This window comes from Passer montanus, unplaced genomic scaffold (assembly GCF_014805655.1).
Source record: "Passer montanus isolate IOZ18808 unplaced genomic scaffold, ASM1480565v1 scaffold76, whole genome shotgun sequence".
Classification (NCBI taxonomy): Eukaryota; Metazoa; Chordata; class Aves; order Passeriformes; family Passeridae; genus Passer; species Passer montanus.
This window is the reverse complement of record NW_024372813.1, coordinates 2256895-2281576: the sequence shown is the minus strand read 5'-3', so window position 1 is coordinate 2281576 and position 24682 is coordinate 2256895. Positions and strand designations below refer to the sequence as shown.

The 24682-nt window shown below is 51.4% G+C and overlaps 1 protein-coding gene across 14 annotated transcripts in view; it reads left to right on the top strand.

The window, feature by feature from the left end:
• ARHGEF9 (Cdc42 guanine nucleotide exchange factor 9) overlaps positions 1 to 24682 on the top strand; it is a 194728-nt gene that overhangs the window by 80578 nt on the left and 89468 nt on the right. For 2 of the 14 annotated variants that reach the window (XM_039731065.1, XM_039731062.1), the window contains exon 1: positions 8858 to 9619. The exons of 5 other annotated variants lie outside the window; for them this stretch is intronic. In XM_039731065.1, coding sequence (XP_039586999.1) covers positions 9611 to 9619 — 9 coding nt within the window. In that variant the 5' untranslated portion in view covers positions 8858 to 9610. Of the gene's footprint in view, positions 1 to 8857; positions 9624 to 13186; positions 13303 to 13404; positions 13467 to 24682 lie in introns of those variants that run through there. 7 more of the 14 variants (XM_039731064.1, XM_039731063.1, XM_039731060.1 and 4 more) reach the window with 7 other exon arrangements.

Genomic DNA, 24682 nt, shown 5'->3' with positions numbered 1-24682 from the left:
GAGTGCTGGCTGCTGCTGGAGCAGTCCCAGGCAAGCTCCTGAGTGCTGTGGGTGTCCTGCAGAGGATGCTGCCTGCTCTCCATGCCCTGTGGCCTCAGCACGGAGGGCTTTTCCAGCAGACTGGGAAGTTTGGAAGTTTGTTCCTGTTCATGCAGGTCTCCTGTCACTGGAAGTTGGTGCTTGGCTTGCCTGAGCTCTGCATGCAGTGGAGAATTCTGTGGGTGCTGCACGGCCATGGAGCCCTCAAAGCCCCAGGTCCATCCCACCAAATGCAATTCTTTGTGGCATTTTTCTTACATAGTTGCTGTTCACTTTTCCATTTCTCTCCCACTCTGGGGCTGCTTTAACCTTTCAGTTGCAGCTCCTGCTAGTGCTGCTATACCAAATGTCCAGGTTAAGAAGGAGCTGATGTTGTGGTAAATAAAAATGTTTGATAAATCCGTGCTCCATGCTGATGATTGTCCTTGTGTCAGTCCCAGGAGGGGCTGGGAGGAGGCCTGGCTCCATTTCCATGGAGTTCCCACCTGCTGGATAAGGGACACACCGATAACTGCTCTGTCTCTTGACATACATCAGGGATGTCTGGAAAACCCTGGGAGGGTGCCATAGGCATAGGAAGCAGGATTTCGTGGAGCTCTGAGCAGGCTGTGCTTGCTGGGAAGCCACACACCCCATGTGGTCACCATGTCCATCTGTCCCTCCTGCTCAGGGTTTGTGTTTGAGCACCGCAGCCTTTGCAAACCACAACGGTTTTTAACTGCTGAGAACCTGATTTCCTTGTATCTCATCAAAGGGTTTTTCTTTTTTTGAACACTTCTTGAAAAATCTCTGAAATGCTTCAAGCTGACATCTTAATGTATTTATGACATTAGCTGCTTCTGCTCTGGAATGGTTGCTCTGAATCTCTTTGAGCCTGGCTGTTATTTTGAACATGACTAATTCCCTGAGTGACTAAGCTCTTAGATAATAGGAAAAATTCATCAAGTTATCTCGGGCTCCAATAGATTCTATTGTTATGAAAAGACAACTTATGAAAAAAAAAATAAAGATGCTTATTATGTAATATGGGCAGGGAGAGGAAAGGCGAGTGTTGGTAGGGACTGGCCCAAGTGCCGTGTTTGGGAAAGGCAGGAGTGCAGGCTCAGGCTGTGGCATCTCCAGCTTAACCTGGATGAGAAGTAAAGAACTCCTTGACTGGAGCTCTGGTGACTCCCACTGAAGCCAAGGAGTTGTGCTCTTGCACAGAAATGTGTTCAGTGTTATCCCAAACCCTTCCTCCCCGTTCTGCCACGCTGCAGAATTCCTTGGATGTGACCCAGGATAATGCTGGGCACGCAGTGAATTGCACCACACCTTCTCTGCCAGGTTGTTTCAGACAGCACCTGAAGCACTCAGCACTCCTGCAGGGCCGTGTTCCAGGCAGCACAGCAAACCTCAGCTCCATCCCACTGGATTTTCCCCTTGGTGCTGCTGATCCCCAGCACAGAACTGCCCGAGTGCTGCTTGGAGCAGCCAGCAAAGTACCAGGCACCTTCTTGTGCCTGTTGTGTGCAGCTGTGTCCCACACAGGGGGGATTGTCCCTGTGATCCCTCACAGCCGGGGTCCCTCTGGCCCAGCCAGTGTCCCCGTGGCTGTCACACATTGTCACGAGCTGCAGGAGGGCAGCGCTGCCCGTTCCTGGAAGGCAGCAGCCTGTGCTCACTCTCACTGCAAAGAATCCCACTGAGCTGGGAGAGGGAATGGAGCCTACTGGCATCCACCTGCCTCACTTGGAGAAAGGAAAAAAAAAGTACAGAAAGGCTCTAAAGTTCATTTTAATGCTGATATTGCTGATAAAAACGAGTGCGCTATGTTCTATTCATACACCTACTGCTATCCATCTGGAATTCCTACTTCATTAGGTTGGCTTGCACTGTTTGCTTCATTAAAGGAGTGCCAGATTCAATAGGCTGTTCCCTCTCCTTTTTTTGGGAGGCAGAGCGAGGGGGAGAAAACGATTTATATGAAACACATCCAATTCTCTGGGTTAATTTGTGTGAAGAACATGAGACCCATGGGTCAGCTTCTTAATGAGATGGTTTTTCCTTTTCTCAGTGGCTTGACAAGGAGAAACCCAGGGAAGCCAGAGGCAGGTGTCACCAGAGGGGGGTGAGGAGGCTGCAGGGAGCTCTGGCCGATTGCTTTTTGTCCTCATTCCCTTGCAGGTGCTGAAATGCACCTTTGATTTTCATGCCAAAGAGATTCCCTGTGCCTGTGCAGCTGAATTTCTCTGGGTGACACTGACCCTGAATTCAGAATTTACTTTCTAGCATGTAATATTTTTTTTTTCACACAGCACTTTGCTCAGACATGTGCTGATGTGAAGATTCTGCAGTTTAATGTCAGAGTGCCTGGAGGGAGCACTTGTCTTCCCCCAAGAAATGGACCTGGCTTGCATTTTTCTGCAGTTTGGGCTTTGCTTTCTTTGCCTTTTTCCAGGCTCAACAGTGAGCCCAAAAGCTGAGAAACAAAATTAAGGAGTAAAGGTCTCTGTGTTCCTTTAGGCCAGGGGCTGAGGTTTTTTCAGAGAGCTTACATAAGGTTGAGCATCTGAATTGGATGGGTCCTTTTCAACAGAACTTGCTCGGCCCCTGAAGTCTTTCTCTGTGACCAGGGTAATTGGTGTTACCACATCTGATTTCTGCAGAATTTGAGGGGGGTTTATTTTCCTTTTCACCATTGGGAATCTGAAGATGCTTCTGGAGTGTGCAGTAGATGCAAAGAGAGCAGAAAGCACTCGCAACACCATTGCCAGGGGCAGGAGATTTTAGTCTGCCTTAATGCTTTAAGTTCAAGTCAACTTAAAAATAGAAGATTTGTTGTTGTCAGTGCAATCCAGAGGAGCACAATGGAGTCAGCCCCCCCAGCCAGGCTCTCTGTGCCATTTCAGCATGGTCTGTGTAGTGTCCCAGGAGCTGTGGCACTGGTTCCATGGGGACATCGCTGCTGTGGCTCAGCTGCTGCCTGTCTCTGGGTGAAATTCTTGTGGGTTTTTTTTCATGGAATGCTTGGAGCAGTGACCTGGAGATGCTCAGGTCCTTCCCCATGGTCTCTGAGCTTTGTGCAGCTCTTGGCCAGGTGGTCATGCAGGTGCAGCTGAATTCAACCTCCAGCAGTGCTCTGTGTGCTCTAAACATTGCAGAAGGGGGTTTAGAAACTTAATTCCTTCTATTTCCAGCACTCCCAGCCTTGCCACGAGGGCATCTTCCCTGCTCTCTCCCACATCCACCTTCTCTCCCACTTTGTTGCTTTGCTGGCTCTCAGCTTATGCAGTCCTTTAGAGAGAGGAAATTACTGGAAAAAAGTCCCAAGTTCATGTGGACAGTGAGGAAGCTTTCCATTTGAGGGATGGAGTGGACAGGCAAGGAACTGAGGGTGACTGGAAAGTTGATTTTTCACAGTCAAAATCAGGCCCAAGTCCAAGTCTTTACAAGTATTGCTCCATTTTGTGGTTTGAGTAAGGAATTTTAAGTGTTTGGGGATTTTTAAAGCTTCCCATGAAGCCATTCCGTAAACATACAAGATTGTGGAGATTCCTGAGGGAAAAATCTGCCCTTTGCAGCAGCTCTGCAGCTCACAGGCTGGTGCCTCCCATCTGGCCTAGGATGGAAAAGAGGGCTCTGTCAGGCAGTCCGTGAAGAGAAAGGAAAAAGAGGCAACTCCCAGATTAAGGAAATCCTCCTTTTTGGAACAGCAAATCATAATCTCACTGGCCTTTAATCTCTGAAACCCCAAGCTTAATTCCTGCCTAGATTTAGAAAAAAAAAATAATTTAATGGTTTTCTTATAATCTCTGCTGGAGTCTGTGAGTCACCCCCATGGTATCCAGTGCCACAGCAGCGTTTGTGAGCACCCAGTGTGGGACACTGGGAATGGAGGAGCAGGAGCCCCCACATCCCTGGGAACCATCCCTGGGTGCCATCCCTGTGTGCCATCCCTGGGTACCATCCCTGGGTACCATCCCTGGGTGCCATCCCTGTGTGCCATCCCTGGGTACCATCCCTGGGTGCCATCCCTGGGTGCCATCCCTGGGTGCCATCCCTGGGTGCCATCTCTGGGAACCATCCCTGGGAATGGAGGAGCAGGAGCCCCCACATCCCTGGGACCCATCCCTGGGAATGGAGGAGCAGGAGCCCCCACATCCCTGGGAACCATCCCTGGGTGCCATCCCTGGGTGCCATCCCTGTGTGCCATCCCTGGGTGCCATTTCTGGGAACCATCCCTGGGAATGGAGGAGCAGGTGCTCACACATCCCTGGGTACCACGGCTGCCTGTTCTTTCTTGGGGGCAGGATTAATTCAGATGGAAAGTTTAAATTTCCCTCCTGGTGCCACAGAGCTCTGGGGTGGGGCCTGTCCTCTAGGTGGGAGCACAAAGGAGCTGAAGCAGTTTGGGGCTGACAGTCACCAGCAGTGTTTTCCCCTTGGCCATGGATTTCATCCATCCAGACCAATTTTATTCCTGCTCAGAATCATGAGCCACACTGCTTTGTGTGAAATTTCCCCCAGTTCACTGAAACCTATCTCCTTTGGCCAAATGGTAGCAGATTTGGGCTCCTCTTGTTCCATCCCAGAGCCCTGCCACACCGTTTCCTACAGTGGCATGGCCAGAATTTTCTGGTTAGTTAAGGTTAAGAGTTTTGTGGCTTGTTTTCCCAGTTAATAGAAAGTGGAGCTGGTGTGTTGGGACAGGACCCTGCTTCTCACAGTCAATTGGAATTGTTTGTGATGGACTAGAGCCCTGACCAGTCTAAAGCAAACCCAGCAGGGTACAAGTCCTTGCTACAGGAGCATCTGAGTGCCTCTCAGGAGTCTGTCTGATTTACATCGTGTGTGTGATTTTACATTTCTTCCTGTCAAGCTTCAGTTAGTTTTAACAGTAGGAAACACAACACAGTGAAAACATGATCTTCCTTTTTAATTATGACACAATCTTTAGTCTGAGTTTCCTCTTCCAAGGTTAGGCATCTAAAATAAGATACTCCACTCTGCCTGTCCAGGATTGGAGGCCGTTACTGCACAGGGATCGACAGCAGGACAGGGAGTTGGAGCTGACACCGTGCACAGCCCCTCGCCCCTGCGCTGTCCTGGCACCTCATGATGGGGGCACCCGGGCCGTGTCCCTTCACGGGGGAGCTGTAAACATTCCAGCCCCTAATCCTGGCTGCCGAGTGCGAGCCGTGTTTGCCGAGCTGCGAGGAGTGGGATGTGCTAATTACTGGAGCCATCCATTGGAGGGAGACGTGCTCCCGAGGCTGAGCGCGGTGCGTTCCGCACGGGAGCGTTCGGCATCATCCGTTGCCTTGGCTCGCTCCGAAATTGCTGTCCTGTGATTAATGCCAGTGTAGGGCCGCTCTGTTTGCTGTTCGGGTGTCCAGAATCCCCTGTCCCGTGGCCGTGTCCATCGGAGGGGTGCGGGTGCGAGGCGGGATGGGAGCGGAGCCCCGGCTCCTCCCCGGCTGCTGTCCCTCGGCAGCGGTGCTGAAATTCCAGCCTCCCTCCTCGTCCTCGCTGTTCTGCATCGCCAACCGTGCTCCCCAGAGCTCCCGAAGCCCTCCCTGTGCACCGAGGGATGCGTGTTTTATGTAACTGGTACAAATCTCCCCCTTCCTCGTTTCGCTCTGTGCAGAACCTTACACCAAACTTCCAGGAAGAATTCCATGAAGTTCAACTTCCCCGTGGTTTTATGTAAAACCCTGCTGTGTAGGTGTGCTTTATCAGGAAGGCTTCTGAGAGAAGGTACCATCCATTTTCGTAGTAAAATTAACATTTAGTGCACGCAGAAGGCATGGGAAATTATATAAAGCAGCAAGTACTGTTGGGAATACTGCGAATATGATTTAAATAGAAGCTTCTCTGCAGTAAATGTGTGCTGCTGTTACACACAGAGAGCCTCCTCTGGAGCCCCAAATCTGTCTTTGGGTGAGGTGAGGCACCCGGGGCTTTGCTGCCTGGTCGTTTAGGGGGCGTTGGACCTGGGGAGGGGATGCTGCGGCTGAGCCTCCCGGGGTGCAGCATTCCCGGGGTGCAGCATCCCCGAGGTGCAGCATCCCCCGGGTTCCCGTGCAGCATCCCCGAGGTGCAGTATTCCCGGGGTGCAGCATCCCCTGGGTGCAGCATTCCCGGGGTGCAGCATTCCCGGGGTGCAGCATCCCCGAGGTGCAGTATTCCCGGGGTGCAGCATCCCCTGGGTGCAGCATTCCCGGGGTGCATAATTCCCGGGGTGCAGCATCCCCTGGGTGCAGCATTCCCGGGGTGCATCATTCCCGGGGTGCAGCATTCCCGGGGTGCAGCATCCCCGAGGTGCAGTATTCCCGGGGTGCAGCATCCCCTGGGTGCAGCATTCCCGGGGTGCAGCATCCCCGAGGTGCAGCATCCCCCGGGTTCCCCAGGGCAGGCAGCACAGCAGTGGGGTCCCCACAGCCCCCCGTGGCTCCCCTGGTGGGTTTCGGGGCCGGCAGCTCAGGAGGGGCTGGCTGCGTGGCTGTGTGGCTCTGTTTGCAATCCGTGCCCTCCCCCGCGCTCTGAGTGGCTCGGCTCTTGCAGAATGCCAGCCCCAGCGCTGCCAGGCTTGGTGCTGGCGGTGAAACGCTCCCGTTGGGCTCCGGAAGTGGTTAGTGAGCATGTGTGAGGTGTGCACCTTTGTTCTGGAGGTTTCCCAGCCTCTGCTGCTCCCCCTGCCCAGCTTTGGCTCCCCTGGCTCCGTGCAAAGCCCCCGGGCTTCTGCCTTGAAACCTCGCTGGCACTTCCAGGAGACAGAGCCAGGGATGGGCTGTGCCTGCTGAGGGTCCCCAGGCTCTGGGCGGGTGTGGAGCAGCAGAACATCTCCACTGGGCTGCTTCTAACATTTCCTCTGGGCTCCACACCCGTGCTCCCTCTGTGCTCACTGCAGTTTAGAGGAAAAGATAAACTGGCCATAAAATCCCTCTGAATTCAGGCTGGTTGTGTGTTTTGGGGAAGTCGTTGCTGCTTCTGAGATTGAAACTGGAATTTCCTGGCTGTTTTTGTAAGTTCAGGTTTATGTTTTGGAAAATTGCCTGTGTTGTTTTGGGAAAGGATGGTAGCAATAATAATAAATATTCCACATCTATTACGTGTTGGAACTAAACGATCTCCAAGGTCCCTTCCAACCCGCATCACTCATTCTATGTTTGCTATTCTGATTAGTCTAAAATTACATCAGACAGACTGGCTATCCTAAAAATGGATCCTTGATAGAAAATGCAGGTTTGGAAGCTGGGGATGAGGCAGATCCATCACCTGGATCCAGGCATGTGTGCTAACAGGGCAGCCTGGGGCAGCTTTAAAGCAGCTTCCTGTGATTTTAGAGGTGAAAAAGGGCTTTTCACTGCCCTCCTGAATGAGAAACTCCCTTCCTGGATGGAGCAGTGGCCTCAGATGCTGGACGGAGCCTCTGGCTGGGACTTACCACCCAAAATAAAGCACCTAAGGAACCCAAACTGTTCTTGTTGCTTATGCTGCTCAACACAACCCAGCCTCTGCGTCTGCAAATGCATCACAGCCTGCGTGTGCTCAGAGCTGGTCAGAAGTGAGCAGGATGGTGCTGCCTGAGTGTTGGTCTGGCACAAACCACTGGGTCTGAGTGGATGGTGTCTTCTTTGATGGTGGTTGGGGTGGATACAGGACCCTGCTGTTTTTGAGGGAGCCCTCTTGGCAAAGAAAGGAAATGAAACCAAGCCTTGCATGAAACAGCTGGGTTTGGTGTTGGTGCGAGTGCTGAGCTGGGGCAGCAGCATCACCCCCTGCCCTTCCCAGGGAGGACCCTGCAGGACAGGCTGCCCCTTGGTGGTGGGGCTGAGCTTCAAGCATGAAGCTGGCCAGGTTTGGACATGAAAGTGCTCCCCAGCTCTCCCCGTGTGCTGCAGGAGAACAAACCAGGTGCTGTGTGGTGCCTGTTGGCCTCATGTCTGTGTGGGAGCGTTCGGAGGCGCAGCTTTCCTGGAAGGTGCTGTGCTCAGCCCCCGGATGCACATTTTAGTGCATTATGCATATGCATTGGCAGCATTTCTATATTTGTCTTTGTCTGGAAAATCATTTGCTTTTTCCAGCTGAGTGTATCTGGTCTGTGTGCATTGTGATGGCTCTCTGAGGTACCTGCTGGTTCTGGGAGCTAAGATTGGGGTTTGGGATAGCACCTGGCACCTGGACCATAAACCCTGAGTGTGTGTGTGTGTGATTTTAATGTAGGAATAAGCATTTCTGCCTGCTGCAGAAGGAATAAAGGTCCTCCATCTGTCGTCCCCCCCTTTTATAGATCTCTGTCTGTAGAGTCAGAATTCAGTTTAACTCTTAGCTGGAGACAGTGCTGAGGGGAGAGCTTACAGGATTCGTGATGGCAGAACGATTGCACAGACCTAAACCGTGATTCCCCCTGCCCAACTCCCACATTTCAGGCTCACAGCGAATTCCCAGGTTACCACGAGTTGCCTTTTTGTTCTTTTGGCCGCTTTGCTCCTGCTCCCTTCCCCTCTCCGAGCGGCTCCCAGCAGCAGCGGCTCTCGGGCTGTGTTTTCCAGGGAAGCTGGGCGCTTCCAGGGCAGCCGCATCCCGGGGCGGTGCGGTGCGGAGCGGAGCGGGATGTGCGCGGCTCGGAGCGCTCGGAGCCGCCTCGGAGCCGCCTGGGAGCCGCCTCGGAGCCGCCTCGGAGCCGCCTCGGAGCCGCCTCGGAGCCGGAGCATCCGCGCCGGCTCGGGATTGCGGGCAGAGCCGCGGCTGCGTGGCGCTCGCTGTCACGGCGGGCGGAAGCCTCGCGTATTTATGGAGCCAGCGCTTCCTTCTGCGTTTGAGTGACAGCCAGGATGCCGTCGCTGCCTGGTCACCGGAGCTGATTAGTATGCGCCAGGGTCCGCCTCGCTCCGAGGGATGCAGCCGCAGCAGCTTGCAGAGCTGTCACACTCACACGGGCTCCGTATCTGCACTGGCTTGACGAATTAAAAAGCGAGCCAGCCAGCGAGAGAGAGACCCGGAGAGAGAGGGGGGACGAGACAGAGAGAGAAGCTTGCAGACAGCGCTCGCTCTTTTCCTAAAGGAAGGATTTTGCATCCCGAGTGCTCACTGGTTGTGATGATGCTTCACTTAGCGGGCTCAGAATGAGCTAGAGACAGCAGATAGGGGAGAAACTAAAGGCAGAGCACAAAGCATTACGAACCAACCCAAAACCAGGAACAGTTTTCTCCTCTATTCTAGCATGGTGGATGTATGGACAGTCTTACAGAGCAGAGGTTGACTTCTCCAAATCTGCCAGCCCCACACCTCGAACACTACAGTGTTCTGCATTGCACCATGACCTTGGATGTTCAAACGGTGGTCGTTTTTGCAGTGATTGTGGTGCTATTGCTTGTGAATGTCATACTCATGTTCTTCCTGGGCACTCGTTAAATGGATTTTTTCTCCTGAGCTGTTGGGGGCTACTACTACCACTAGCAATTCAACAAGAGAGCACGAGCGGGAGAGAGAGAGAGAGAAAGGCGAGAGAGAGAGAGAAAGAGAGAGAGAGAATTTCTTACTGAGGGGGGAATCGCGTTGAGCTTCAACATGGCCTCGCTGTGATATGTATGACGTTGGTATTATTATCTCTCCCTAAATCTTTTGTCATGTCTTGTCTTTTAAGTATGCCTGTAAGTGTAGCTGCTTTTGCCGGGGTTTTAAATGTGATAAATAATAATAGCGATGATCCAGCGCTCCGTGGTTCTGTGCTAGCGAGACAGAGCTGTGCTTCTTTAGGCAGCAGCAAAGTGAAAATGATCTGTCTGTGGTGAGCACTGGCTGTGTTGTTTTGCTTTCCTTTGAAATAGAGGCTCAAGTTAATAATAAGTCATTTTGTGTGCGATTTCTAGCAAGCAGTTAATGTGCAATGTCTGTGAGAGTAACCATGTAGGTGCCAGGTGAGAGGTGCTGCTGTGTGCAATGGAATCGAGCTGTGGGCATTTTTTGGGGGGGGGAGGGTGGTGTTTGAGAAATCCTATTAAAGGATTAAATCTTTGCTAAAATAACATTCAGCCACAAAAAAAAAAAAAAAAAAAAAAAGAAAAAAGAAAAATTCTACTTAATTCTACTTACTGTATTTATCTGTGTTGCCTTGATGATCTGATTTGATTTCTGAAGATTCATCTCCAAAGCCTCCAAATTCTATGTCCACACTGATGTAACCCAGCTCCTTTCTTTAGAGATGTGAGAGGCACCAAAACATAACCTGCTGGGTTTTTATCCTGGTTGTACGTGGTTTCTGTCTCTGCAAATTGGGAAGGAAAGATCAAAGGGAGAAAGGGCAATGCAAGCTTTGTTTTTCTTTGCTAAAGCAACAGATACGGAGGGGTTGGGTTTTGCTTTGATTTTCTAGAGATCTGATTTTTGCTTGCTTTTCTTTTTTTCATGTGTGTGTGTATTTATAAAATTTTGGGGAATGTATCTAAGAAAAATCTCTGCCCACCTCAAGGATAACGAGCTTTTGAGATGGGTTGCTTCGGGTGACTTTATTTACATTGATTTTCTGGAAAATGAAGTGCTAAGTTGTGTATTATGGGCTTGCTGGAAAGGTGTCCAGCAGTTAGAGGTGCTTCTAGCCCGAAAATGCAATGTTTACAGCTTGGAAGCAGGGCTGGCTGGGGGCTCCAGTGGCAGCACGAGAAGTTTGGAGAGAATACGAAGGGAATGTCTGGAAAGAGTAATGCCTTTGCCTCTGGAAAATATGTCTCTGTTTTGTGCTTCTGTTAGAGGTCTTAGGGATTTTTTAAATATATTATTTCACCCTCCATAAAAATCAGAATAGCTTAAAACAAAGAAAAATATCAGTTTGAAAATGTTTTAATCTTTGCTGATGGTCACTGGAATTTTATTGCCTTGATAATGTGATTAGTTGATGCTTATTCCAGCTGTCTATTATTTATTTGATGTCCTCTGAAAAAAAAATAATAATGTAACTGGTAGATAAAGACAAAGCTGGAGGTTACAGATGGAGACATGGAGTTATTTCCCAGAGGGGGTTTGTGTGCTGGGAGTTAAATGCTGAGCAGGGCTCGGGAGCCAATGGCTTTTCCATGGTGCCGTGACTGGAAACGGAATTAAATCCTGCAAATTTGGCACTTTCAAAGAGCTTTTAGCTCTAAATAAAAGAGAAAAAGGATTTCCCCTGCGTTCCAGGGTGGGAACAATCGTCCCCAAAAGTGTTAGGGGGCAGGAGCCTGTTTTAGTGGAGAGGAAGGGCAGGAGCCAGGGATCCAAGCCCAGGAAGATGCTCCTGTGCCTGCTGGCTCCGTTCGCTCCCTTCACTTGTAGCTATCTGCAAGAGGTACCTGCTTCACTTCGCAGGAGACTGAGTCAATCTTCTTCCCTAAAATAACTGGTGAATTAAATTGATGCTGACGATGGTTTGGGTTGTTAAACAGCTCCAATTTGCTCTATTTGCCTGTTGGCCATCCTGTATCATTAGTTTTATAGGTTGCAGAATCTCCTGGAAAGGTAATAAATGAGCTGAGATCACCATGGAGAGGGGATTGATCAAACAGCAGCCAAAATCATCCTTTCAGGGGAACAGCCGTGAGCAACAAAGGGATTTGGAGGAGAAAGGGTGGAAAAATGAGCAAAAACCCAACCCCAAAACTGACCAGCGAGTTACAGTGGGCCATGGCTGTGCCTGAATGTTTATTTTCTCAGGGCTCTCTGGCACTAAGGTTTACCTTTCAATATGATTTCTACGAGGAATGCCCAGTGCCTGCCGCAGTTTCCTGGGCGCATTCCTTGATCCAGAGCTCGTACTCCTGTGGAGATATTTGGGAATTGTGCATGTTGGGTGCTGGATGTTCCTGCTGTGCCCCCCGGCTCCTTCTGCAGTGCCCCTGTGCTTCCATCCCTGGGGGGCTCTGCTGGGGCTGCATGGGGAGGACGGGGATTGTGCACGCTCAGCTGGGAGGGAGCGCCGGGAGCCGAGTTCTTCCCGGCACGGAACGTGCTTGGGAGAATTCCTGTGATTTTATTACAACTTTTTGCCTTTTATCCTCCTGAAGGCTGGTGGAGTTAAAGCAGGAAAGTTAATGCAGAGCAATAGGAAAGTTGGCAGCAGCAAACTTTGTTATTGTAGCAGCTCCGTTCTCGTTATCTCGGGCTTCCTCCTGGAATTTTGGGGGAAAAGAGAGGAAATGAGAGGTGAAATAGTGAGCGCGGGCTGCTTGTTTCGCTTGGTCTCTGTCTCCCACCCCAGGCCTCAGTGGCCACCTCTCCAGCCCTGCCCCAGCCCCAGCTGTGTATTTTGGCAGCTGCAGTTTGGCATTTCCAGGCGTGCAGGAGCCCCTCTGTCCTGCCGAGCTGGGCACAGCGGCTCAGCCCACGGTGGGCACCGGAGCACTGCCAGTCCCTGCTGGATCCCTGTGCCCCTAAGGGACAGTGCCTGCAGCGTTCTGGGTGGCATTTGCCTGCTGTGAAATTCCCTGGGATTGGAGCTTTCCATGTCCCGGAGCTCCGTGGGACCATCGGGGTCACGCTCGGGTCTCAGGGGGTGCTTCAGCCCCCTGGCTACCCCGGGTTTCTTCACCTTCCTGGGGATGCTCAGACCCAGGGATGAGGCAGAGGGATCATTCCTTTAGAGGAATCAAAGTGCTGACGCTCTGGAAAATACAGCCCCAAAGGAAAAAAATACAAATTTGTCTGCAGAAAGCTTATTTGTGATGCATATAATCTGTTTCAGTGCTTCTGCTGCGTGTTTGCTGAGGCTGGGTGATGGGAGACCTGCCTTGCTGTTGTCTGCTTAAGCAGGATTCAATGTTATTTGCCACAGGATTCATGAAAATGCCTCTGCCTGTATCATAGCAACCCCGTTTCCCACAGTCCATAAAAAGTCCATTCCTCCCGAGCAGCAATCCGCCGTGTTAAAGATTCAGGCACCCTCCTCGGCATGGGGAAAGGGCGATGTGCCCCTCTCCGGGTGCTTCCCTGAGAGCTTAAGTGTGGGGATGATCCCGGCTTGTCCTGCCTGCGCGGCTCTTTAATGCTCTTGCTTTAAGGCAGATAAAGTGCTTTCCTTTGGGGTTTCTAAAGGCTTCCTCCCCCACCCTGGCTAACCCACCTCTGTTTAAAACCTCACATGACAAGTTGGAGGGGATGGGACAGCTCCGAGGTCCGTGACGCGGTGGCTCTGCCCTGTCCTGCCATTTGGCTTTTCCCCCGGGATGGCAGCAGCGCAGCCCCGGCTCTGGCTGGGTAGGGAGTGAAGATCTGCCCCGATGCCAGCCCTTCTGTGGGAATGCAGAGGTGCTTTCTCAGCCCTAGATGACTGTTATTAAGAGCTGCATGTTCACCTGACTCCTGCCCCCATCTGTTTGCATAATGTGGTTATATTTCTTTTTGGATCAGGTATTCAGTACACAGCCCAGCTGCTGTGTATAATGTCTGAAGGAAAATTGCCAAAAATCCATGTAAGTTTTTTGGTTGGCTTTTTTTTTTTTTTTTGTAGTTGTTTAGTTTTGGTTTTTTTGGGGGGTTTTTTTTTGGTTGCTTTAGTTTCAATTTGTGACTAGAACCCCTGTTCTGTGTTGTCATTTCATTTTGCTGTTGGTTTGTGTGTTCAGCTGGAGTGCTCCGTGTGCCGTGCCTGCCTGCATGTGTGTCCGTGTGCTCCGTGTTGGAATGATGATCTCTCTCCTGTGTGTTACATTTCCTCTGTGCATTTTCTCTGCTGGGTGTGTGCTCAGTATGTCTCTCCCAGTGAAATGTTGGGAGAGATATTCTGGTAAAACGCAAGGATTTGTCTCGGAGCTGCGGAGTCTCCAATGAGGAGAAGTTGGGAAGCTTGAGGAAAACTCCCAAATGTTAATAATTGTGTAAGAATTGTCCTGTTTGAGGAGGATGCTTGTGCAGGGGTTCCAGGGCTGGCAGAGGATAGTTCTGCCGGCTCCTGGCTTTGCCACTGATTTACTGTATGGCCTTGGGCGCGTTCCTTTGTTCCTTTGTTGCCTTGTGGCTTCTCTTTTCCATCTGGGATAGAGGAATATCACACAGCACTGAGGTGTAGCCATGCCTGATGCTCTCCTGTGTGTCCCCATTCTGGCTGGGGGACAGTGCAGTGCAGGTAGGGGACGTGTGTGTGTGCCCATGTCAGCCCAGCTCTGCCTACCTGGCTTTTCCCTGTTGGAGCTGTTGTAGACAGCAGGAGCTGTGGTGATTGATGCTTCCCACTAAAAATAGATGCTCCTGGAGGAAGAGCTGCTGGAGGAACCGTGATTTATTGTCTTTATTTTATTAGTTGTGGTTGAATTTCTTTCCTGAGTGGAAATGAGTCTTAATCTGCAAGCACCGACAGACGGCTGGGGTGGTTTTAACCAGCAAAGGGCCCTGTGGCCTCTGCTCCTTATTCCTGGTTTTCCTGGGAGTTACTCTGGCATTGTCAGAAACCCCACCTTGATAATGGGCAGGAAGCCCCCAGAGCTGTGCTGGTGGGGACTCTGCTGGGCAGCCTGAGAGCTTCACCACCTGAATTAAAGAGAATTTTGGGGGATGAAGGGAGTGCACGCATGCAAGGATTTAAAGAATTAGGTCTGGATCTCAATTGACTCTAGTTTATCCGCAGGGATATAATTTCATAGGAGTGTGCTGCTTTGGGGAGCTCCCCCTCGTGCTATCACAGAGCTGGGGAAACTGAGGCACACAGTGATTGCAGAATGGCACATTTTGGGATGGGGGTTAGTGGGGCTGGGATCTGGAGCAGGATGCAGGGCTGTCAGTGGGGGAGGGTGTTGGGCACCGTGTTTGGGTCTGCCTTGTTCGTTTTTCTGCAGACCTTGCCGTGGGGCAGTGTCGGGGCCAGGCTGGTGCCGGGCGCTGTGGGCTGAGGCTGCGTTTGGGGGCTTTTGGAGCCGGGAGCAGCCGAGAGTGGCCGTGCCCATGTGAAGGGCCATGTGGCTCAGCGCCTGCCCCTTCCTTTGCATCAGCTGAGACATATATAACACAACGTATGGGCTGCTGGCAGCCGGCGTGCGGCTATTTTCGGCTGCATCCGCGCCTCGGCGGGGCCGGGGCCGCGCTCAGTCTCCAGGGACGAGCTGTTCCCCTGGCCCTTCCCCTCCTGCAGGACCTGTCCGGGCTGTGCAGGGCAGGCACTGAGCCTTGTGGGCGCTGGGGACAGCCGGCAGCGTGCCCTGGGTGCCAGGGAGGCAGAGCAGGCTCAATAAGTAGCATCACCCCGGTTAAAGCAGCCCGGCTCTTTGTTCTCCCTTTTTGTCCCTGGATAAAGGTGGATTTCTAGGCTGGGCTCTGTGGTGAGATGAGCCGTGTGTGCTCCAGTGTCCTCCTGTCCTTCTGGAGCGGGGCTGTCACCGCCCGGGGCTCTGTGCCGTGCCGGGGGGACTGAGGCTGGAATGTCCTTCCCGCTGCTCCTGCTTGGGCAAGCAGCGAGCCTGGCTGTCCTGTTGTCTGCCAGGGCTCTGTCCCCAGCCCTGCTCCCCTCTGTCCCGCCGGGAGTGCTGGGGACAGTGTCTGCTTTGCAGGGATGTAGAGAGCCCGCAGCCTCGCCGGGTATCCCGCAAACCCCTGGGTGCTACTGGCTGGGTTTGTTCACTCCCGCTACTCGGGATGTCTGCCCCAAAGTTTCCGAAATGTTAAGCTGCTGCTGGTGCCGGTTTTGGGGGTTCTGAGCCCCTGCACGGGAGCTCAGAGCTGTGAGAGTGGCTGCAGCTCACGCTGAGATGCGGGAAAAGGAATCAGCCCAGCTCCGAGGGCTTGGAAAGCAGGAAGGAAGGAATTGTGGATGGAACTGTTCCCTTGTCACCGAGCAAATGCAGTCTGGCCTCAGCTACACGAGCAGGAGTGCACAGCAAACCCCTAAGGATCCGTCTTCTATCCCAATAGGAGCGGGTTAATTTGCTGGGCATTTCTGGGGAAAAGTTTTGCCAGATTAAATTGTTCCATTTGACAAAAGCATCAGCTCTTGCTGGCTTTACCAGAAAACAAGGTTTTTTCAAAGCATTTCTGTGGACCTCATTCCCCTGCTATTTCTGCAGCCCCACTCCCCTGTATTGTGTTCAGTAAATCTGACAAGGTTCTCTCAGTACGTCGTGCACTGAAGTTTCTGTTCTGATACCAAATTTAGGGAAGGCTTGTTATCTACAGTTCTTTTTTCCTGGCTTGATAAGGTGCTGATTAATTTAATGCAACTCTCTTTCCTTATCTAGTTGAGCTTCAGTCAGTTTTAGTATAATCTTGAAAAAGCGTGATCAATCTTTAATGTTTGTTTTTAAGGTTTATTCCAAAGCCTTTTAGGCGTGCTGGATGTTCGTTCTTTTGTGAAGTTGTACGAGAATTAAGTTAAAAAGTAACAATTATAAAACCAGTTTTGAATGCAGATGAAACATTTTAAAGTTGCTCTAAAACAAGAAAGAGCAGTTGGCTGTGATGAAGTTTCGGGTGTTAAAATAGAATTGTTTTAATGCTGGTGCTGGCTGCGTAAGGCAGGGAATATCAACAGAGCCCTTGTATGGGGATGAGGATGATGCAGGCCTGAAGGAGACGGCCTGTACCCTCTCCAGAGGTGTGTGTAAGGTGAGGAGGGACTGGGGCACTGTCCCCTGTCCCTGTGTGGGGAATTGCCCCTGAGCACACAGGCACGAGGCGCAGGCAGTGCATGAAACGGGGCTGTCATCGGTGCAGAGCTTCTGCCGTGATGTGGTGATCAGGGGCTGACACCTGCATAGATTTTCAGTCTCCTCTGGTCCAGGGGAGATGGATTTCTGTTCCAATGCCCAGCAGCAGATCGATCCAATCTCCTGGATACTGAGAGTTTTGCAGAATTGTCAAAAAGTCTTTCCTAAGGAATTAAAAGTGCACCCAGGCATGAAGCAGAGGAGCTAAACCTCCCAAACCTGCAGGCTGGCAACAAATTTGCTTAAGACTAACGGGCTGCCTTAGATTTAGAAATATTCAGGCAGGAGAAGCCTGGCTTCTTCAGTGCACACACAGAGCCTGGAAAGTGTGTTCCCAGGCACTAACAGGAGCCAGGCTGTAGATTTATGGAATCCAGGAGCACTGGCCCTGCTGCCCCCAGCACCCCTCTGCAGGGGTGGGTGCTGCTGAGCCGCGTGCTGAGGCCAGCCCTGCTGTCCCTCGCAGCCCACTGCCATTTGCAGATTGTCACCGTGCCCCAGCTGCCACAGAGCCCATGTTCCCAGCTGATTTGCAGCTCAGTACGAGTCTGTGTCTGGTCCCCAGAGCCCAGGTTTGGCTGGAGGTTGTCGGCAGCGCGTGCTCGGTGCTTCTCCCTTTGCTGTCTCCCTCCCTGGCTTCCCTGTCCCTGGTCCCTCCTGCTCTGTGGTAGAGTTGCTGTGCTTTGCCCCAGAAAGCAGTGCTGCTTTAATCTGTGTTTTCCAGCAGCTGCCAGGCTGTCCCTGTCCCTCCTCCCCACACATGTCGGGGCACACACATGTGAACACGCATGTGCAGGCAGTGCTGCACCTCCCTGTGGGTCACTCTGGACATGGGCAGGGAAACCTATGGATTAAAACACATGTGCATATGTTTTCCTTCCCAGATATATTTTGGAAAATATGAGTCAGCAGCAGCAGCAGCAGCAGCAGCAGCCGGCAAGAACATATTACATAATCTCTGGGAGCCAAGAAAGCCTTGCAGTTTATTAGGAGGGAGGCTTTCTGCAAGCAGCAGCTTTCACCATCATTTTGGGGCCACACATTGGCCCGGGCCCCTCGGTCAGTGGCCTCATTTCTATAGTATCCTCTTGTGTGCAATGCAAGGAAGCAATCCAAGCAGCCTTGGGTTTTGTTATATTTTTAAACCCCCCAGTACTGGTAGAATCTCAGGGCTGTGCTGTTGGTAACGACTTCTCGTTCCTTAACATGTTCTCCTGCACAGAGTCTGTGATTTTCCTTTTTGGTTCCCCCCACTCCCCACCTCCTGCTGTTTTCTCTCAAATCTCAGCACTGAGAGAAATGGCACATGAGTGCAGCTGGAAATAGCTGCTGCCCCCTCCACCTCCCCTCTGCTCACGGCCACCCACCTCCTCCACCTACTCCCAAATGGGAGAGTGAAGTCAACAGCCACTTTTAGCCCCGGGCTGCTGCTCCTCGGCTCTCCTCCTCTCCCTCGCCCTGCGTGCCCTGCCCACACAGGATTCAGAAGGGCTTCGTCACCGTTTGAAGGCTCCTGCAGCTGGATGAGCACTTGTCTGGTCCCGTTGGCACGGGGGGATCTGTGCTGGAGCATCAAGGATGACAGGGATGTGCAGTTTGCTCCGTGCTGGCCGGGCAGGGAGGGGGAGCAGGAGGAGGTATGGACACGCAGGGGAGCACAAAGGAAAATCCAAGGAAGTCAGACAGCAGGAATGTCAGGGGTTTGAATCCTGGGCACACCCGTGTGAGCCTTGGCACGGGCAGGGATGGGAGCAGCAGGCATGGAGCCCTGCACGGCGGGCGGGTGCTCTCAGCTCTCCACGGTGCTGCATCCTTGCTCCTCCATCTCTAATGCCAGCCTTAATTCCAGGCTGCTCATGGAATCCCTGTATTCCTGCAGGATGCCTGGGAAGCCTGGGAGGGGAATGGGCGTTAGCAGAGTGAAAGGAAAGGAAGGAAAGGCCTTGTTTGTTTTTAATTTGCCCGATGAAAGCAATAGGTTTTGAGCCACTTTGATCTCTCAGGGCAGTGCAAACGCTTTTGCAGTGGCTGAGCCAGTGGGTGCCTTTCAAGCAAAGAGAAAGCTCAGTTGTGGTTTTCTGATATCAAAGCCTTCCCAAGGAGGCTGAAAATTGCCGTGCTGGCTGGGAGCAGGAGTGCAGGCAGCTCCGTGCCCTGGCTGGGACAGTGTGTGAGCCACTGGCTGCAGAGCACCTCGAGAGGCACAGCAGTTGGTGTGACAGAATAATCTGTTTATCCAGAGCACTCTGTCTTCACCCCCATTAGCTCTTGAGTTTCTGGTGTTTGGAGACAAAAGTATGTAAATCTTCTGTATTTTTAAAACCACAAAAGTCTGTGTTACAATCAGAAATTCTAACGAGCTTAGCAGAGGGGATGGGCTTTTCTGTCCACCATCCATCAGGTGGTGGACCATATTTTATTGAAAAGCCTGGTTTGAGCTGTGTCTGCCTGGTGTTTGGAGCAACTGGGGAATGATGGGGCCCTCCAAGGGCTGGGGTCTGGGGGAACTGCCCCCCATTCCCCACCTCTTGCTGCCAGGGTGATGCTGCAGGGGCTGTTTCATCTTTCTACGTCTTTGTTTCTCTTTCTGTAAAATGCACAGAAGGAAATTGCCCTTTCCTGTTCAAGGGTTTGGCAAGTGAGGATGAAAAGTGCTGTGTTGGAGGCAGGTGGGATTGGAGCAGATGGATGAAAAATGCCTCTCACCCTCTGGGGCTTTGCGGGGGCCCCTGGCAGAGCAGAGCTCCCATCCAGGAGCTCCCTGCTTTAATTTAAAGCAACATCTTGAATTCCACCCGAGATCCCAACAGTGATGTCAGCAGGGCTCCACCAAAGATTCATTTGGCCTCAAATATTTTGCATGTGCAGCGTCAGAGCTCAGCCTTCTGTTTTTGCAGCTAGAGAAGAGCTCTGCACCTCGTTAGAGCCTTCAATAATAATACACTTGCTCTCTGTTATTAATTCATCTAAATGAGGCTTTTTTGTTTCTCTAAGCCTTTTGTGGTATTTCTGTGCTGTCAAGAAATTAATCTGCATTAAGCAGAAATACCTCAGTAAAACCAGGAGCTTTGGAGTAGCTGTTCAGCCTCTTGTGGCTAAGCTCTGGGGCAGAACCACTTGGGGTATCCACAATTCCCACCCCAAAGCCAGCAAGAGGAGCCAGGAGAGGCTCATGGTGCACAAAAGAATGGCACAAAAGGCACCCAAGGCAGCCCAGCCATGCTCTGGATGCTGGCATGGCCTGGAAGTGCTGTCTCTGACTGAGTGACACGAGCTCACATCTTAATTCCCAAATCTCTTTGAGCTTCTGGGTTTGGCCATCCTCTCCCAAAAGGAGGATTGTTCCCTGGGGCATTTTCCCTCCTGTTCTGTCAGGACAGGCAGGACATGTCTGTAGTGATTGTCTCAGCTGGTCAGGGAAGACTTCTGCTTCTCCTTTGAACAGGTATCCCACAGCTGGAAACATCTCCCCATCCCTGCAGTGGGTTTTGCTGCCCTTTCTGCCTCTTTGTTTCTCCTGCAGACAGTTTTACCTTTGCAGGGTTTTTCCAACTCAGGTTGAAACTCAAGCGATAATAACACTTGACATTCTTCATCCCGGCATCTTAAAAATCTTTTCTGAAGTTTTAAAGCCTTTAAAGCCTTTGTGCTGTATAAATACTTGAGTACTTCTTCTATTTTTAAATGAAAATGGTGCCTGAAAACCCTCAAAAGTCAAATGAAGATCAAAGGCTTGGGAATACCAGCAGCTCTCTGTATTATTCACAGCAGCTCAGGACTGAGGTTGTGTTGGCTAAGTGCAAAGGGACTGCCGTGCTCATAATGATGCAATCATGGAATTATGGAATGGTTTGGGGTGGAATGGACCTTAAAGCTCATCCCATTCCAGCCCCTGCCCGGGCAGGGACACCTCCTGCTATCCCAGGTTGCTCTAAGCCCCATCCCAGTGAGCATTTCTAGGGATCCAGGGGCAGCCACAGCTTCTTTGGGCACCCTGTGCCAGAGCCTGCCCACCTTGCAGGGAAAGATTTAGGATTTCTTCCCAATATCCCATCTAAACCTGCTCTCTTTCATTGGTCTCTAGTTAATCTGTCCCACCTACTCTGTAGAACTCAGCCTTGGTGTTCAGGAGAGCTGGGCTTGGTGTCTGACATTGCTGCTGCTGCCTGGATGGAAATCCCATGTTCTGTCATCTTGTTTGAAAACTAGAGAAATCTAGAGAGACCTAGAGGAGGGCTCTGCACCTCGTCCATGCCAGTGCAGGAATGGCCAGCAAAGGGCTGGAGCAGGGATAATGGCAGCTCTGCCCTTTTCAGGGCAGCTGGCCTGGCTTTACAAGGTTTTCAGCAAAGTAAATCTCTTTTCCTGCAGCCCAGCCTTCCTCACCGTTTTCCTCCCTCCCTGTGGCTTCTGAGCAGGAATCAGGACAATAGATGGAAATTGGTGTCCTGGAGGCATGTGACAAGGGGATCCTGTGGGCTCAGGGCAGCTTACAAAAGAATTGCCTCTGATAAATGCTCCGAGATTTCTGTGGGTTTGCTCAGCAGCTGCAGTCGGGGCTCACAGTGGGGATTTTTACCACTGCCCAGGGAATTGTTCCAGGGCTGTGTGAGCCACCAGCAGCAGCATCCTTGCTGGAATAAAAGGTAAAAATGGATGCAGAGCAATTTGGCCAGAAGAAGAGTGGAAAGAAAAAAAAGTTAAGATCCAAGGAGTGGCTGTTGAAATGCAAAAGGATCTAGAAAGCAAAGATGCAAAAATGAAATCAGAAGCGGAAATGAATGATGTTTTTCCAGTATTGTGTAACTCATTTTAATTGCAATCCATCTAGAAATCTATTTGAGGCAAGAAATCAATGCAGAATTGTAGAGCAAAGCATTGGCCTTCCAGATGTTTGCAGCTTTCTGGATTGTTATTTTCAGCTTCCTCCCACAGTTTATTTGAGTCCCTCCTTCCTGGCAGTGGCCAGGGGAAGATGTCTCCTGTTGTGTGGCAGGTGGGCAGTGAGGGCTGTCCTGGGGCTTCCTGCTCTGAGTTTGCCTCTTGTTGTGTCTTGAGGAACACTCTGGAGTGGTTTTGGTGCTGGGAACAGGGTGTTGGAATGTGGAAGCCCCAGGTGTCTGTAGGATCACCCCAAATCTCCCAGGCATGCCTGAGGGGTCAGGGCAGGCTGTTGTCCCCTCACAGGGAGTTTCCCTGGGCAGGAATTCTGTGTGAGTGGTGGAGCTGGGGCCATGCTGTGCTTTTCTCTCTGACCAGCTCCTTTAACTGCACAGGATGAGGTCCTGTAACACAGGCATGGGAGCTGCCTCATCTTCTGGAAGTTCCTTTCACTGAACGGATTTTCCCAGTTTAAGAGACTGGTGAAAGTCCATCAGCACTCAAGGCTTCTGCTAATTCGGCAGAATTAAGTCCTGACTTTCACAGATGTCATCCATGTCATTCCCAGCAGTCTCCTGAAAGGCCAGCATGACATTTCTCTTGGATTTGGTGGCATTTGTGAGGGGTGTTGTACCTTGTCTCTGGTCCATCCTCAGCGTTGGGGGCTGCTGAGGATGCCTTGCTTTGAATCCAGTTTTGCTAGGGCCTTGTGGAGACTGCCCAGGGATGTGTCTGGGCAGAGATGGGGCTGCAGGAGGATCCCTGTGCTCCTGGAGGGAGGGAGGCTGTGCTGCCATGGCCTTTGGAGTGTCCCTTTGCTCTGCTCCTGCCTCTTGTCCTGCCTGGAGATGGAGTCGGGCAGTGAGGCAAGGACAGAGTTCCCCAGGAGGCAGCCAGGCTCCTCAAAGATCACACAGCAGCTTCACAGCCAGGTGAGACAGCAATCCAGGGAGCAGCTGAGCTTCCTGACAGCCAGACACTCGCATTCCCCACAGGATGGCCCAAAAGCAGTGGAGTCCAGGTGTGGAATTCATCTTCACCTCCCTCCTGGCTTCCAAGCGTGTCCCCCTCACCGTGCCACTCCCAGGCTGTCACTGCAGGGTGTTAAATGTGTTTGTGTTTAGAATACTGGCTTGGAGCAGCAGAGAGAAATGGGAACAGAGTTTGGAGCAGGTTAGGATGAGTTGGGATGAATCTGAGGGGATTGCATCCAAAGGAACCATCCTCAGTCTGGGAGGAAGGCAGGGAAAGGGAAGATACAGATTTTCCAAATCGAGAGTGCAGCTGGAAGAGGGCAAAGGATACAATGCAGGAGGTAAAACTAAGAATAGAGGAGTGTGTTATAAAGGGAAATCTGGGGCTGGAGGTCAGGACAAATTAGAACATGCAGAAAATGTACTCCACTAGGCCATGAATTTGTATTTCTGGAAAATAACTGAAGTATCTTCACGTGGGACAGTTCTCATGGGATGAGAGAAAATATCAGAACAGGTTTTCAAAGAGACAGTCTTTCTTTGGCCTGTGAGCGGAACAGAGGGTTCAGATCTGTTTTTTGCAGCCCAGAGCCCCTTGAATTCTGAGAGGCACAGCTTTTCTGCAGGCACCTCTGGCAGCACAGCTTGATGGAGGGGCAGCACCAGCAGGATATGCCCAAAATAGAGTTTATTCTGATGATAATTGCAGAGAGGGGCAGCAAATCTCCCCAGGACAGATGGAGTCAGGAGTAGAAGGGCTCTGGGAATGGGCTGTGGGTGAGCTCTAGCAGGGGAAGGCAGTGTTTTGTTGTTATTACCTGGAGTGGATCTAAGCCTTTAACAGATGGGGGGATTTGTCAGTTTGGCTGTGCTGGAAAACTGGGCAGTGGAGCCATCCATCCATCCATCCATCGATCCATCCACCCATCCATCATCCATCCATGCATCATCCATCCATCCATCATCCTTCCATCCATCCATCCATCCATCGATCCATCCACCCATCCATCATCCATCCATGCATCATCCATCCATCCATCATCCTTCCATCCATCCATCCATCCATCGATCCATCCACCCATCCATCATCCATCCATGCATCATCCATCCATCCATCATCCTTCCATCCATCCATCCATCCATCGATCCATCCACCCATCCATCATCCATCCATGCATCATCCATCCATCCATCATCCTTCCATCCATCCATCCATCCATCGATCCATCCACCCATCCATCATCCATCCATGCATCATCCATCCATCCATCATCCTTCCATCCATCCATCCATCCATCGATCCATCCACCCATCCATCATCCATCCATGCATCATCCATCCATCCATCATCCTTCCATCCATCCATCCATCCATCGATCCATCCACCCATCCATCATCCATCCATGCATCATCCATCCATCCATCATCCTTCCATCCATCCATCCATCCATCGATCCATCCACCCATCCATCATCCATCCATGCATCATCCATCCATCCATCATCCTTCCATCCATCCATCCATCCATCGATCCATCCACCCATCCATCATCCATCCATGCATCATCCATCCATCCATCATCCTTCCATCCATCCATCCATCCATCGATCCATCCACCCATCCATCATCCATCCATGCATCATCCATCCATCCATCATCCTTCCATCCATCCATCCATCCATCGATCCATCCACCCATCCATCATCCATCCATGCATCATCCATCCATCCATCATCCTTCCATCCATCCATCCATCCATCGATCCATCCACCCATCCATCATCCATCCATGCATCATCCATCCATCCATCCTCCATCCATCATCCATCCATCCATCCTGGCTGCAGTGTCCCGTGGCCAGCAGTGCTTTGGGGACCTGCTGGACTGCAGGTCAGGGTTTGCTTTGCTGGTGCTTTGGTGCAGACTGTGGTTAGAGGTGCCAGGACCTGCACATAAGTCTTGGGTTTGGCACTGGTCCTAGAGAAGGAGAAACGAGTGAGATCCTGCAGATGAGTGTGTGGATTATTCCTTTGAGAAGATGGACAGAGGTGGATTGGCTGCAGGAGCAGGGTTTGTCTTGGCAGTCAGCGGCTGCCCCAAGCCCTCCTGGTGTGTGTGGTGTGGCCAGAAGTGCTCCGGATTT